Raw genomic sequence first — 13,659 nt, forward strand, 5'->3', positions numbered from 1 at the left:
GATAATAAAAAGCCTCTTTTTGTAGAAAGGTTTTAGTTTATGTATTAAGTCACTAGAGGGTCTATACAGAAGTGTAATATTACCTCAGTGATTGTTATATCCAATCGTAGCACTAATCTTTCTCTACGGCAATATATATGTTTATATATTTTCACTGCTACTCAGAAATATAACAGTACTTAGGACTATTTTCTTCATTAGATGATAAGGCGTCTATACAGCTAGCGTCTTACAGAGCAGGTTTGATCAGTTATAAGAGTATGAACTGAACTGAATTGAACCTTCCCTAGCCGGAAACTAATTCATTACCTAGCAGAGCAGAGAACGACAAGGCTCGGGGTTTACTTCTTAGTCTGGTGGGTAATTTTGACAAGGCTGCTCCAATTGGCAAATCGCTGAGTTCTTGATCTACAAGGATACTGCTCGTTCCGTACATCAGTCCGATCGACAGGGTCCGACCACTCATGAGGCAGGAAGTGAGTATACGCGCAGCTTATTTCTCGAAGCGGACACCGGCTATGAAGTAATATACACCAGAATGTGGGACATAAATGTCGAGATTAGACAATGGGGGAGATGAGTAGGATTTTAGTTAGATGCTAGGGCCCAGGCAACTCATTGAAGGCGAGCTTGGGAGACGTCAACAGAAAGTACTCGAGGTGGTAACCAGTCTTAACCGGCAAAGATGGCAGGGCAATGATCTAGGAAAGAGGTACGGTCGTTCATCAGAGCTTGATGCCTCCAGTGACTTGCCAGTGACGCCAAGTCGGGCTCCACCAGAGTTGCAACAGAGTCGGTGATTGGCCGACTCATGTTTGGCAGCATTACCGCATGGGGAAATATTGCTGCATTCGGCGACAGAGCGAACAAGCCCGGCGAGATGCCCCGTCTCCGCCAGTTCGTCAATCGGGAAGCACTGCCAATGAAGGCAGGATACACCATCGGTTTCTCCCCACAAAGCTCCACCAAACTGCAATCAATGGCTTCCCCCGGATCGACACCCCAGGTGCAGGGCGGGGCTTCAATTACCGACAGGGAGAAGGGTTGCCAATAGCTTGCACCTCACGAGGATTAAACATATCCACATTGGGTACTGGATCAGTTACGTATATAACCTGCCAGAAGGACACCCTCCAGTTGTGCAGTACACTTCTATCTGACCTTTACCTTTGCCAGTAGAAGCTCTCACAGTTGCACAAAACCCCAAATGGCTATCAAAGAACGCCCTGAAGACCTAGACAAGAGTTCAGCAGTTCACGATGAACATGCCGACGCCCATGCTCTTGTTCTTCTGTCCTCAGAAGTCAAATATGACGATGGAGACCTCAGGGACCTAGTCCACGATCCCTATACATTTGGCGCAGCCTTATTGGCGTCATTCGGTGGCTTTTCCTTCGGCTATGGTTAGTCTTCCGTCCTACTGCGCTACCGTCAGAGCATACCGATACCCAGGGTCAATTAACCTGTACCAGACCAAGGAGTCATGTCCATTATCCTCGTTATATCCCAGTTCCGCGAACAGTTCCCTGAAACGTCCCCGGAGCATGCACACTATGGGTTCAATGTGGGACTCATGACCGGGATGCTTGAATTGGGGGCTTTCATCGGCTGTCTATTCTTCCCCGCCGTCGCTGATCGAATTTCCCGGAAATGGGGATTGACCGTAGCCACCTTCTTTTTCGTAGTAGGTGCCACCATTCAAACGGCCGCGCAAGACTATGCTACAATCGTAGCGGGCCGATTTATTGGAGGGATTGGCGTCGGCACCTTGGCGATGGGTGCTCCATTGTATATATCTGAGATCTCCCCGCCAGCATGGCGTGGATCATTCTTGGTTTTGGAAGCAATCAGCATTGTTACCGGAGCGATTGTGGCCTACTGGATCAGTTATGGAACAAGGTACATTTGGACAACAATTTCCGAACATCTCTCTAACCCAAGGTCTGATGTGGTCATAGATCCATCCCCAGCGATTGGGCGTTCCGGCTTCCCTTTCTCCTCCAACTGTTTCCGGCCCTCGTTGTGGGCATCGGCATCCATCTCTTTCCCTTCTCGCCCCGCTGGCTGGCAATGAGAGGTCGGGACCAGGACTCTCTCAAGTGCCTGGCGAAATTGCGCAGACGGTCTCCGCAAGATGACAAGGTACAGCTGGAGTGGAAAGGAATCCTATCGGAAGTTCGATTCCAGCAGGCGCTCCTGGAAAAAGAGTATCCAGACCATGCCCGTCATCCACTCCTTGTCGGCTTTAAACAGTGGGTCGATCTTTTTCGGCCAAGGTATCTCAAGAGGACATTGGTTGCCTTGGCCATTCCGTTCTTCCAACAGGTATGTTCCCAGCCGACGGAAGGGTCATTTCTCCATGTGCCCTGCCCCATCTCTGACCAGGCTAGTTTTCGGGGATCAACGCTTTCGTGTATTATGCGCCCACATTTTTCGAAGCCCTGGGACAGAGCAACGGTAATTCACTGATTCTCTCGGGTATGGTCAATGTCTGTCAGTTTGTTGGGGGCATTCCAATTATGCTGTATCTCGACCGGGTGGGACGGCGTAAACTAGCCATCTATGGCGGGATTGCTATGGCTATCCCGCATTTGGTAATGGCGGGGTTAATGAACCGGTTTAGTAGCAACTGGGCGGCACATCCGGCAGTTGGGTGGTTCTGCGTGGCGCTCATTTGTAAGCCCTCACCCCCTCAGCCTTTCTCAATCACCACTGACACGGTTGGACAGACTTGTATGTTCTCTCCTACAGCATGTCATACGGGCCATTGGCATGGGTCCTTCCGGCGGAGGTGTTTCCCAGCTCCAAACGTGCCAAGGGAGTTGGCGCAGCCACGGGGATGATTTGGTTGGCTAACTTCATTATCGGGGTTGTCGTGCCGGACATGCTCCTTAAACTTGGATGGGGGACGTATCTCTTTTTCGGGGTCTTCTGTGTAGCCGCCGCAGTGTTTTCCTTCCTTCTCGTCCCAGAGACATCGAACAAGTCATTAGAGCAAGTGGCCGCGGTGTTTGGGGACGAGCTGGTTGATGACGAGCGGAACCTACAAAGCCGCATTGCCGCCGAGGTGTGGCATGGTTATAGTCATGCGGAGAAGGAAGCGCGGGTATGAGCCGGCTTATTCCCGGCTTGGAGAGCCTTTCATCCCAACGAACGGAGCACCTCCGATCCCACCCTCGGATATTGTTGATTGTAATCCACGCAACGCATTCCCACATTTTGTGCATAGGAACATGTATTCCCTAGATGTCCATGAGCACCAACTTTGAGTGAGAGCACGGCGTGCATCTGGCCAGGGTTTCCTACCCCTGCCAGTCGAACACATGGGGACCCACTGATTAGAAATGCATGGGCAAAACACCATTACCATCATGCCGTGCCCCCGCATCCCCGCAATATGTAGTGCGCCCAACACGCTGCAGTCCATCGTCAATCTTTCACTTTTTGGGGTTGGGCAGCGCGCGGGTGGGTCCGGGGCATCCCCGGATTTCGATGACGGCAGGGTGTCCATGAGCCAAGCAGTTGGTAGTATTTCTAAGCAAGAAACGATGGAAATTGAAAGAAAGCAACAGAGAGAGAGAGAGAGAGAGAGGAAGACAGAGAGAGAGGAAAAATTCGACGAACGAAAAAGACGAACAAGGCATGCATGGTTTGTTTTGTTTGGCTGTGTTCGCCACCATTCCCTTTTGGGACGAGCAGTTTCGACATTTTTTAAATTAGCCAGACGCAAGACCCAGCAGTTGAACTAACTCAGCAAAAGTCGGAAGAAAGACTTGGTGTTACAAACAGGCAAGGCACAAGTAAAGCTACATTGGAATTCGTCCGTCTGGTCTCATCGTAGAGTCAAAGAGGCTGAGATCCTTATAATGATGATAACGGCGCAAGCCAATCGACCTCTGAATCTTCATCATGTGTATTCATTACGTGACCCGTTTTGATGTGATGAACCACTCTACTACAGTTTGTTGTCTTGGGGATCATGTGATACTAACGTCCCTCCTCATCATCTCTACAGCCTACCACTACAGAACCATTTCCACTGTCTCGTCAATTCCTGCGATGCATCCCTCCTACCCATTACCCCGCTTGGTCACCTTCGAATCCGGCTCAGGCGGGTGAAGCTGGGTCGGATGATGCTTCGAACGCACTTGATTTCATCTCAAAGACCTCCGATGCGACGCCCTCTTCTCAGAGTGCTTTCGTCCACTCGGCGCCGCCTTTTTCTACACAAATGCCGATTTTCTGGTCCGAGGAGGGAAGGGGAAGCGAGCGCTTTCAATTCTTCGCGCGGTACAAGCCGTCGTCTCTAGGCCAGCGACCCGATGGAATAGGGTTCGTCAACTATCTTCCGTGGCCCGATGCTATTAAGCGTTGAACTTAAAATGATGACCAGCAGCTAATTGGTGCTTGATGGCCACAACAGGAGACCAAGCACCCTCGGACCTACCAGGCCTCACGCCATGCCATATTCCTGCGGTCAGACGACCGGGAAGTATAATAGCCTAAGTGTCTAAGCCAAGCCGGATGTTGTATGGAGGAGGTACACAAATCTTGATTCTCCTCTTAGCCTGGTCATGTCTTAGCGTATATTAAGACCTACTCCCTGCATTTCCCCGGATTGCCCCCACTGCAGGTGGGCCACTTCTGGGTGATGTGGGACTGTTATTGCGGCATTTGGATTCCTCCATCGCTGCCGGGAGTGGAGGAGGAGTGACGGCTCGCATATTGTTACCCCGACCAGTGCGTCTATACTCCTGCTCTGCTTCATTACACCTCGCCTGACATGGTCTAGTCACCCACCATTCGTGTCCATTGCCCGATGTTTACCCGCTAGTCTGGAAATCCCGCAGATGCCGGGCACCGCAAACACACATTCACGGCTACACCTTCTCTGTTATCCACGTAAATGTGAGGGAAAGTGGCATTTAAATACCACCATGGCGTCGGTGTTCAACATGACCTGGTGGCAGTCAAGACAGCATCAGCAAAATGCACAACATTCCTGCGCTTCTCAGCTTGCTTGGGAGCCTCGCGCTCTCCAGCGCTGCTCCAACACAGAACATCACCAGTGATGCTTACTTCTATGGGCAATCTCCTGCTGTCTACCCATCTCGTACGTGTGTACCTTTCTCCTATCCGTAGCTTTCACTAACGCCTCTCACAGCCGAAGGAACGGGGACTGGGTCGTGGGCAGCCGCGTACGAGAAGGCTAAGGCATTCGTCTCCCAGCTGACAGACGAGGAAAAGGTCAATCTTACGGCAGGAGTAAGCTCCAAGACTGGCTGCTCGGGGTTCATCGCAGAAATCCCGCGCCTCAACTTTCCCGGCCTTTGTGTCAGTGATGCAAGCAATGGGCTGGTGAGTTTTGCGTTTAGCAATGACTGGACTTATCTAATGTTCGCAGAGGGGGACAGACTACGTCAATGGCTGGTCTAGCGGTGTTCATGTCGGTGCCAGGTAAGAGACTCATATGCGAATTACTGTCTCTACTGTTCCGGGGCTCACATACTGGTACAGCTGGAATCGCACCCTTGCTCGAGATAGGGCAAAGTACATGGGCCAGGAATTCCACCGGAAAGGGGTGAACCTTCTTCTAGGTCCCGTTGTCGGCCCTCTGGGTCGGGTGGCCGAGGGTGGCCGCAACTGGGAAGGGTTCTCGAATGACCCTTACCTCACCGGCGCCCTTGTTTACGAAACAGTGCAGGGAGTACAGTCGTCTGGTGTTGGTGTCTCGACCAAGGTAAGTCTAGTCACTTAGTAGAGGCCCACAGTTTGCTTATCGTTCAATAGCATTATATTGGCAATGAACAAGAGACCAACCGAAACCCGGAAACGATTAATGGCGTTGAGGTGGCCTCCGTCTCGTCTAACATCGATGACAAGACAATCCACGAGCTCTACTTGTGGCCTTTCCAGGATGCAGTTCTGGCGGGAAGTGTTGCCATCATGTGCTCGTACGAACGGATCAACAACTCGTATGCTTGCCAGAATAGTAAGACCCTCAACGGACTACTGAAGACCGAGCTTGGATTCCAAGGTAAGACGATTCCACCTGGTCTACACGCAACGGTCCCTGAATTTGCTAGGCTACGTGATTACCGACTGGGGGGCGCAGCATGGTGGAATAGCCTCGGCCAATGCGGGCTTAGACATGGTGATGCCGGAAACTACGCTCTGGGGCTCCAACCTCACCACTGCTATTGCTAATGGCACGATGGAGGCATCGCGACTCGATGACATGGCAACTAGGTGAGCCCCACGGTATGCCTTCGTGCGGCCAAGCTAATTGAATCAGAATCATCGCGACGTGGTACCAGTTGAACCAGGATACCGACTTTCCCACTCCTGGCGTTGGTATGCCAGCAAGCGCCCAGTCCGAGCACCAGGTTGTCGTGGGAACTTCCCCCGACGAGAAGAGTACGCTTCTGGAAAGTGCAATTGAGGGGCATGTCCTGGTGAAAAATCGCAATAATGCGCTTCCTCTTCAAACGCCACAGCTAGTATCTGTCTTTGGCTATGACGCCAAGATCACTGATTCTTTCAACCTTGTTTCTACTTTCTCGAGCATTAGTCCACTCTTTCAAAACTACTCTCTGTGGGTAGGCGGTGGCTCGGGCGCCAATTCACCAGCCTATGTCATTGCGCCTCTTAATGCCATTCAACAGCAGGCCTATGAAGATGGCACATCCGTGCTGTGGGACGTCAGTTCGCAGGACCCGAATGTGGACCCCACGTCTGAGGCGTGCCTCGTTTTCGTCAATAGCTATGCTACGGAAGGCTCTGACCGCTCTGCACTGACGGATGACTACAGCGACACTCTGATCACCAATGTGGCAAGCAAGTGTAACAACACCATTGTCGTCGTTCACAACGCCGGTATTCGGTTGGTGTACAACTGGATTGATCATGAGAATGTCACTGCCGTCGTCCTGGCACACCTGCCCGGTCAGGATACCGGCCATGCCTTGGTAGACATCCTCTACGGGCGGGCCAACCCCTCGGGCAAGCTTCCATACACGATCGCCAAGCAAGCCTCGGATTATGGCTCCTTGCTGCACCCAACAGAGCCACAGACCCCGTATGGCCTCTTCCCCCAGTCCGACTTCACCGAGGGGGTCTACATCGACTACCGCGCATTTGACAAGGATAACATCACCCCACAATTTGAGTTTGGATTTGGCCTTTCGTACACCACCTTTGCCTACTCGGAGCTGAACATCGAGAAGACCAACGAGACCACGTCCGAGTATCCTCCGTCCGCTGCGATCCAAGAAGGTGGAAACCCTCGCCTGTGGGACGAGCTGGTCACGGTGACGGCCGAAGTGCAGAACAGTGGATCGGTTGACGGAGCGGAGGTGGCCCAGCTGTATGTGGGGATACCCAACGGGCCGGTCCGTCAGCTGCGCGGGTTCGACAAGGTACTTCTCTCCGCTGGGGAGACGGCTCAGGTGAGTTTCTCGCTGAACCGGCGCGACTTGAGCACTTGGAATGTGGAAGCGCAGCAGTGGCAGCTGCAGTCGGGCACGTACCAAGTGTATGTGGGACGGTCGAGTCGTGATTTGCCATTGACGGGAGAGTTCTCTATCTAGATAGCAATTATCAGGAACTATAGTATGAATATGGGAAGCCCAATAGGGCGAGATTCTTAGTGAGTGTTGCCTAAGTGACTCGTCTCGGGGTCATTTTCTTCTGCATCAATCAAACAGACGTTCCGGAACATTCATCTACTACACCATGCCGGAAGGTATAGTAAACCAGGGGATGTCGTCCAGCTGATAACCATCACAAACATCCCCTGCCGCCGGTGTAACGTGGCGCATCTCCCGGAGCGGGGTTATCGCCAGTAGCAAATGCAGCCAGCGACTTACCAGGATTGTTATGCCGGCATGAATACGAATCGTCAATTGTGTTCTCGCCGACTGCTGCGGGGTTTCCTTCAGCCCGGAGGTTCATGGGTTGCCCTGCTGAAGGTGACACTATAAATAAAAACTCCCTTTTCCCTCTCCTCCCTCTCGTCCTAGGACCACCCTGAGATACTATCTTTCCGATGCATCGCAGCAATGCCTTCTGACACCCCCCAAGAACCAACCAGCACTGGCAGGGAACCCCCCAATAACAACTGCCTATCTGTAGATGCTCTTATCGTGGGAGCCGGGTTTGGCGGCATCTATTGTCTGCATGAATTGAGAAAACTCGGTCTCCGAGCAGTCATCTTCGACGCCGCCTCAGACTTGGGAGGAACATGGCAGTGGAATCGCTACCCCGGGGCCCGCGTGGACTCCGAAGTGCCCGAGTACCAATTCTCCATCCCAGAGACATGGGCCAACTGGAACTGGTCTACCAACTATCCCGCCTGCGACGAAATACGTCGGTATTTCGAGCATGTCGAGAATGTCCTGGATATCAAAAAGGACTGCTTCTTCAATACAGTCGTTGTGGCAGCCGAGTTCGATCCCGCAGCTGCGCGATGGGACATCACCACAGCCGATGGTCGTCACGCGTCCGCACGATACTTCATCGTCGCGACCGGATTCGCCGCCAAGCGACACGTCCCTGAATGGCCGGGCATGGACTCTTTCCGTGGAGATGTTCACCACTCTGCCTCCTGGCCTGAAGACGGGGTCGACGTTAAAGGCAAGCGATGTGCCGTCATCGGCACCGGTGCGTCCGGTGTCCAACTGACTCAAGCCCTGGGCCCCGTTGCCAGCTCCCTCAAGGTGTTCCAGCGCACGCCTAACCTTGCCATTCCGATGCGTCTGCGTCCCCTCACCGTCGAAGACCAGGAACGCCTCAAACCTCTCTACCCGGAGTTATTCCGACTAAGGGAGACATCCTTCGGAGGATTCAGCTACGACTTCATCGAGCGAGGAGTATTCGACGAAAACGAGAAAGAGCGCGAAGCATTCCTCGAGCAACTCTGGGATAAAGGCGGGTTCCGATACTGGGTCGGCTCGTACTGGGACTATCTCTTCGACGCCAAAGCCAGCAGGGTGATATACGACTTCTGGGCACGTAAAGTGCGCGCTCGCATTGACGATCCCGTTAAACGCGACCTACTGGCTCCATTGGAGCCACCGCACCCGTGGGGCGTCAAGCGACCGAGCTTAGAGCTCAGCTACTTTGACCAATTCAACAGGCCGAATGTGGATGTCGTTGACGTGCGCGATAACCCCATCGACTCGTTCACAGAAAAGGGCATCCGTTTGGCCGACGGCACGGAGCACGAGTTCGACGTGATCTGCGTAGCGACCGGGTTCGACGTCTCCACGGGCGCACTCACCAATATGGGCTTGCGCAGTATCCACGGGACGTACCTGAAAGACGAATGGGCAGCGTCGGTGCACACGTACCTGGGACTTGCTATCCATGGATACCCGAATATGTTCCTCACGTACGGACCCCAAGCGCCGACGGCATTATCCAATGGACCGACTACGATCGAGGTCCAGGGACGATGGATCGTCGATGCAATTCGCGCAATGGAGCGGAATAGAATTAAATCCGTGGAGCCGACCTTATCGGCGATGCATGGCTGGAAGCATCGGATTGACGAGCTGTCGAATTTGACGTTGTTGCCGACGACGCGGTCGACGTATATGGGAGGAACGTTTCCGGGCAAGCCGTTTGAGCAGTTGAATTATACGGGTGGGATTCCGCAGTATAAGGAGGAGATTAGAAGGGTGTTGCCGGGGTTTGAAGGGTTCAAGGTTGTAAGCTTGGGGGTTGATGGTAGCTGAATGCGGATATGCAGTGATAGATGTGCTGAACAGCCATGTACTCGAAATTTGTAGATTGGCTAGTATTTGTTTTGTGGATATCAACATTTTCGGGTTAACAGAGAACTTTCTAGGTCACCATCGGTTATTTCTTAACGGTCCTCATTTCACTGTCATTCATCCCTTTTAAACGATCTTCTTCCCAGATCTCTGCTTTTTGCCATATTCCACAGGTCTTCGGCTTGCCATGGAAGCTGGAACACTGAGTCCCTATTCAGAACCCTCCTGGATCTGGCGGATGCTAATCTTCTCAGCTCATTTATGTCTCCATGATGATGATGATGATATCCTAAGTATATAGCTCTGCCGTTGGAGTTTGTTAATTATATAGTAGTATCAATTACAGGACTCAAGTCAGATAATAGGGTCTCTCATTCTTACAACTAGCACATACTGACCATAATGAGAGCTTGGCAGTCGCTGTAAATATCTCGTTCAATACAGTTACCGTATGGAAACAACGAACCAATTTAGGTCTTCCAATAATATCCCCTTAACACGGCTTCTTTACCCCTGAGGCATATATATTGCTGCCTGAAGTAATGTAGCGAATCACAGCGCGGGTGCTATCAGATGGTGCGATCAGATTAGATAGGCCCCATCCCGATGATCACGAGGTCTTCTTCCACTGTAAGTCCGAATCTCCTCATCAGGAGTATTCCTCCGAGCCATTCTAAGATTTCAGTTTAGAGATATGTTATTACAGTCGAATATATGACATTATATCAGGCTAGTTAGTCGCCGGGCCTTGCGCTGTACCATACATTCCAACTCTTAGGACCACGTGGGTCTCAGGCTTCGCCCCCGGCCGGACTCGGTCGGAGCGTGCGGGCGACTCGGTCACGCCCCACTCGCACTCTGCCATCTCCGAGCTCGTGCCTCTGTCTCTTCCTTCTTCATCCATCACTTCCACTATCTGTATCCTCGATGCCATGCTGTCCTCCAGCTGGCTTTTTCTCCTGGTGTATTTGGGGCTGGCATTTGCTGGCCGGCCCCCAACGAACGAGGGATGCGTGACGGCGGTCTACACCGCCCTGGGATATCTCTCTTTTTCCGGCGACCCGGCCCAGGGACCCTGGGAGGCGCGCTGTCAGAACCGACTGAAGGTGACCTCGACTTACGCTTCGGTGGATGTGTACTGCACAGAGGATGAGCAAATTGTGGGATTCGCTCAGTTGCAAGACTACTGCCTGGAATACGCCAAGGTCGACTTGATCCCCCGCGAGGAGTTGGCCGAGAATCTCACCCACGATGCGCTTAGTCGCATGCCTGTCGTCGAATATGCGCAGATTCCAAAGTCGCAACGTATCCCGACTGCGGTTCTCATCTCTCCGACCTTCTATCGGCGGACCTTTGACACCATTGTATGCCCCAATCACACCGTGGTTGCGGTTACACATCTAACCGCTCCTCTTCGCAGGATACTTGGCAATTCGAGGTCTGGTCGCACAATGCATTCGGGTAAGACAGCATACGCCGTCATGTGCAACAGGATGCTGACTGCAGCAGCTTACTAGGATACGCATTCTGGACCCTTGTCCTCGCCGTCGGTATCACCCACCGATTGGTCCGACACATCTTCCACTCGCTGGACATTCGGGCAGGACAATGGGCGCCGTCACGCATACGATGGCTCTGGATACCGTTGGATGGGATATATCATTGGCTGCAGACTCATCTGGTAGTTCCGGCTCCGCTGTCCTCGACACGGCGGAAGCTGCTTTGGTGGACGTTTCCTACGCGCATTGAAGCAGTGACAGTTTTGTTATTCTGGGTACTCAGTGTTGTGTTCTGCACGTTGGAGTACCGGCCAGTGGAGGGGAATCTTTAGTGTGTCTGTCCACTCATATATGAAGGAATTGCTTCTGATGAAAATCCAGTTGGCCCTCCATACCCGATCAAATCATGCGCTATGCCGCTGACCGGACCGGTGTCTTATCTTTCGCCAATCTCCCATTAGTGTGGCTGTTCGCTGGTCGCAACAATATCTTCATATGGGCGACAGGATGGAGCTTTGGAACATTCAACTTGTTCCATCGACATGTTGCTTGGGTCGCTACGTTTCAGGCGGTCGCACATACTCTCATTTATCTTGTCATCATGTACCAAAGTATGATCCCGCATCGACATATCCTTCAAGCATACAACTAACAACATACAGAAGGCAATGTCATCAGAAAGCTTCACAAACCGTATCTGATCTGGGGAACACTGGTAAGCTTGGCCACTCACCCTATCTGTTCAAACTAACGCCTCTAGGCAACCGTCGTGATGGTCGCTATTCTTCCATTTGCCGTGCAATGGTTCCGCCACCGGCTATACGAGACATTTCTTCTGCTGCACATTCTCTTCTCTGTTGCTGTTCTACTCGGATGCTTCTAGTCAGTCCTCACCCACCTATCCCATCATCACCAACTAACCACTCGTCAGCCACACAATCATCTTCGAAGGCCACGACTACTGGAACTACCTCTGGCCCGCCGTGGCCATCTGGATCCTCGACCGATCCCTACGCCTAATCCGCCTCATGTACTGCAACATCCACGTGCGCGCCAATACCGGAAAAGGCATCCACTACACGCGCAGCACAGCAACCTACGACCCATCATCCGACGTGATCCGTCTCGAAGTGACCCCGGGATCAGCTCACATCCGCCCCTCCCCAGGAGACTTCTACTACCTTTACCAACCATTCCGACTCACAGGCTGGGAAAGCCACCCGTTCACTCTTGGCGCATGGACCTACGAATCACACCATGACACACACCACCACCACTCCAAAGACACCGAAGTAAACATAAACATAGACGTGACACAAGTTCCCCTTCTCTCCGACCCATCCTCACCAGGCACAACCACCCCGGACGAAACCCAACTCAAACACCAACACGAGCCACACAACGACCAAGATCACAAACATCTAAAATTCATCTTCTGGATCCGTCCCTACGACGGCTGGACCCGCTCCCTCCGCCAACAATGCACCCAATCCGCAAACCTAACCAGCACGACAACCATCCTCCTCGAAGGACCCTACGGGAACCACTTCCCACTATGGAACTACGAATCTGTCCTCCTGATAGCAGGAGGAACAGGTATAGCAGCCGCGGTACCGTATATCCAGGATCATATTGCACGATCGTCTACCGAATTAGACACATACCCCTCCTCAAAGAACAGCAACAGCAGCAGCACCACTACCACCACACAAACGAAAGATATGCATCTCGTCTGGGTAACCCGCCAGACCTCATTCGCGCAGCAGGTCGCAAGAGGGGAACTAGCCCCTGCGTTAGCGAGGGATGATTTCACTGCGGAGTTTTATTGCACTTCCACCACAACTCCTGCCAGATCATATACCACAAGTGATGTGGATGATGATGATGATATCGAAGGAAGTGACACAGATACAGATAGTACACAGCACTCACTATCTCCCGATCAGCCATGGAAGAGTGACACGGGGAATATAGAGATCCTCCCCGGTCGACCAGACCTAGAATCCCTAGTAATGAATCACGCGCACGAAGCTCAACTAAGTGAATCATCAGCCGCAGTACTGGTCTGTGGACCGTCTGCGTTAGCGGATGAGGCGCGTGCAGCGGTGCATTTGGCGATGAGGAGGGGGTATCGTCGGATACGGTATGTGGAGGAGTCGTTTAGTTGGTAGATTCTTAGTTTCCTTCGGGGTGTGGATGAGGATGAAGGTTATGAGGTCATGAATATACATTTGTTTATATGTTTGGATTTCAGGGCGAGAATTGTGCATATTTGGGGTTTTTGTATACAATTATATGGTGTTATAGACTTATTGCTGATTAAATTGTTCAGATATCAATTTATCTTCTATCCCTCTATTGATCTAGATCTAGGTACATTGTAC

General features: G+C 52.1%; 4 protein-coding genes across 4 annotated transcripts; all 4 read left to right on the forward strand.

Annotated features, from left to right (window-relative positions):
* Window positions 1-1,207: 1,207 nt before the first annotated feature.
* Window positions 1,208-4,375, forward strand: ASPBRDRAFT_190758 (sugar porter family MFS transporter; the record flags this gene model as incomplete). The annotated part of the gene is made up of 6 exons (XM_067620287.1): window positions 1,208-1,403; window positions 1,473-1,899; window positions 1,959-2,325; window positions 2,391-2,676; window positions 2,730-3,106; window positions 4,016-4,375. 6 exons carry the CDS (start codon window positions 1,208-1,210, stop codon window positions 4,373-4,375), a joined length of 2,013 nt encoding a protein of 670 aa, XP_067484698.1.
* Window positions 4,376-4,989: 614 nt separating this feature from the next.
* On the forward strand, window positions 4,990-7,825 carry ASPBRDRAFT_654852 (beta-glucosidase; the record flags this gene model as incomplete). Its single annotated transcript, XM_067628546.1, has 7 exons — window positions 4,990-5,113; window positions 5,165-5,358; window positions 5,405-5,457; window positions 5,518-5,740; window positions 5,791-6,037; window positions 6,087-6,249; window positions 6,296-7,825. 7 exons carry the CDS (start codon window positions 4,990-4,992, stop codon window positions 7,587-7,589), a joined length of 2,298 nt encoding a protein of 765 aa, XP_067484699.1. The 3' UTR covers window positions 7,590-7,825.
* A 235-nt stretch (window positions 7,826-8,060) lies between these two features.
* On the forward strand, window positions 8,061-9,737 carry ASPBRDRAFT_25120 (flavin-containing monooxygenase; the record flags this gene model as incomplete). The annotated part of the gene is made up of 1 exon (XM_067622136.1): window positions 8,061-9,737. The coding sequence occupies one exon, from the start codon at window positions 8,061-8,063 to the stop codon at window positions 9,735-9,737; it is 1,677 nt and encodes a 558-aa protein (XP_067484700.1).
* Window positions 9,738-10,685: 948 nt separating this feature from the next.
* On the forward strand, window positions 10,686-13,630 carry ASPBRDRAFT_166282 (ferric reductase family protein). Its single transcript, XM_067619578.1, has 7 exons — window positions 10,686-11,140; window positions 11,197-11,237; window positions 11,286-11,606; window positions 11,657-11,886; window positions 11,938-11,990; window positions 12,036-12,157; window positions 12,207-13,630. Exons 1-7 carry the CDS (start codon window positions 10,709-10,711, stop codon window positions 13,444-13,446), a joined length of 2,439 nt encoding a protein of 812 aa, XP_067484701.1. The 5' UTR covers window positions 10,686-10,708; the 3' UTR covers window positions 13,447-13,630.
* The last annotated feature ends 29 nt before the right edge of the window (window positions 13,631-13,659 follow it).

This window comes from Aspergillus brasiliensis, assembly GCF_001889945.1.
Source record: "Aspergillus brasiliensis CBS 101740 unplaced genomic scaffold ASPBRscaffold_1, whole genome shotgun sequence".
Lineage (NCBI taxonomy): Eukaryota > Fungi > Ascomycota > Eurotiomycetes > Eurotiales > Aspergillaceae > Aspergillus > Aspergillus brasiliensis.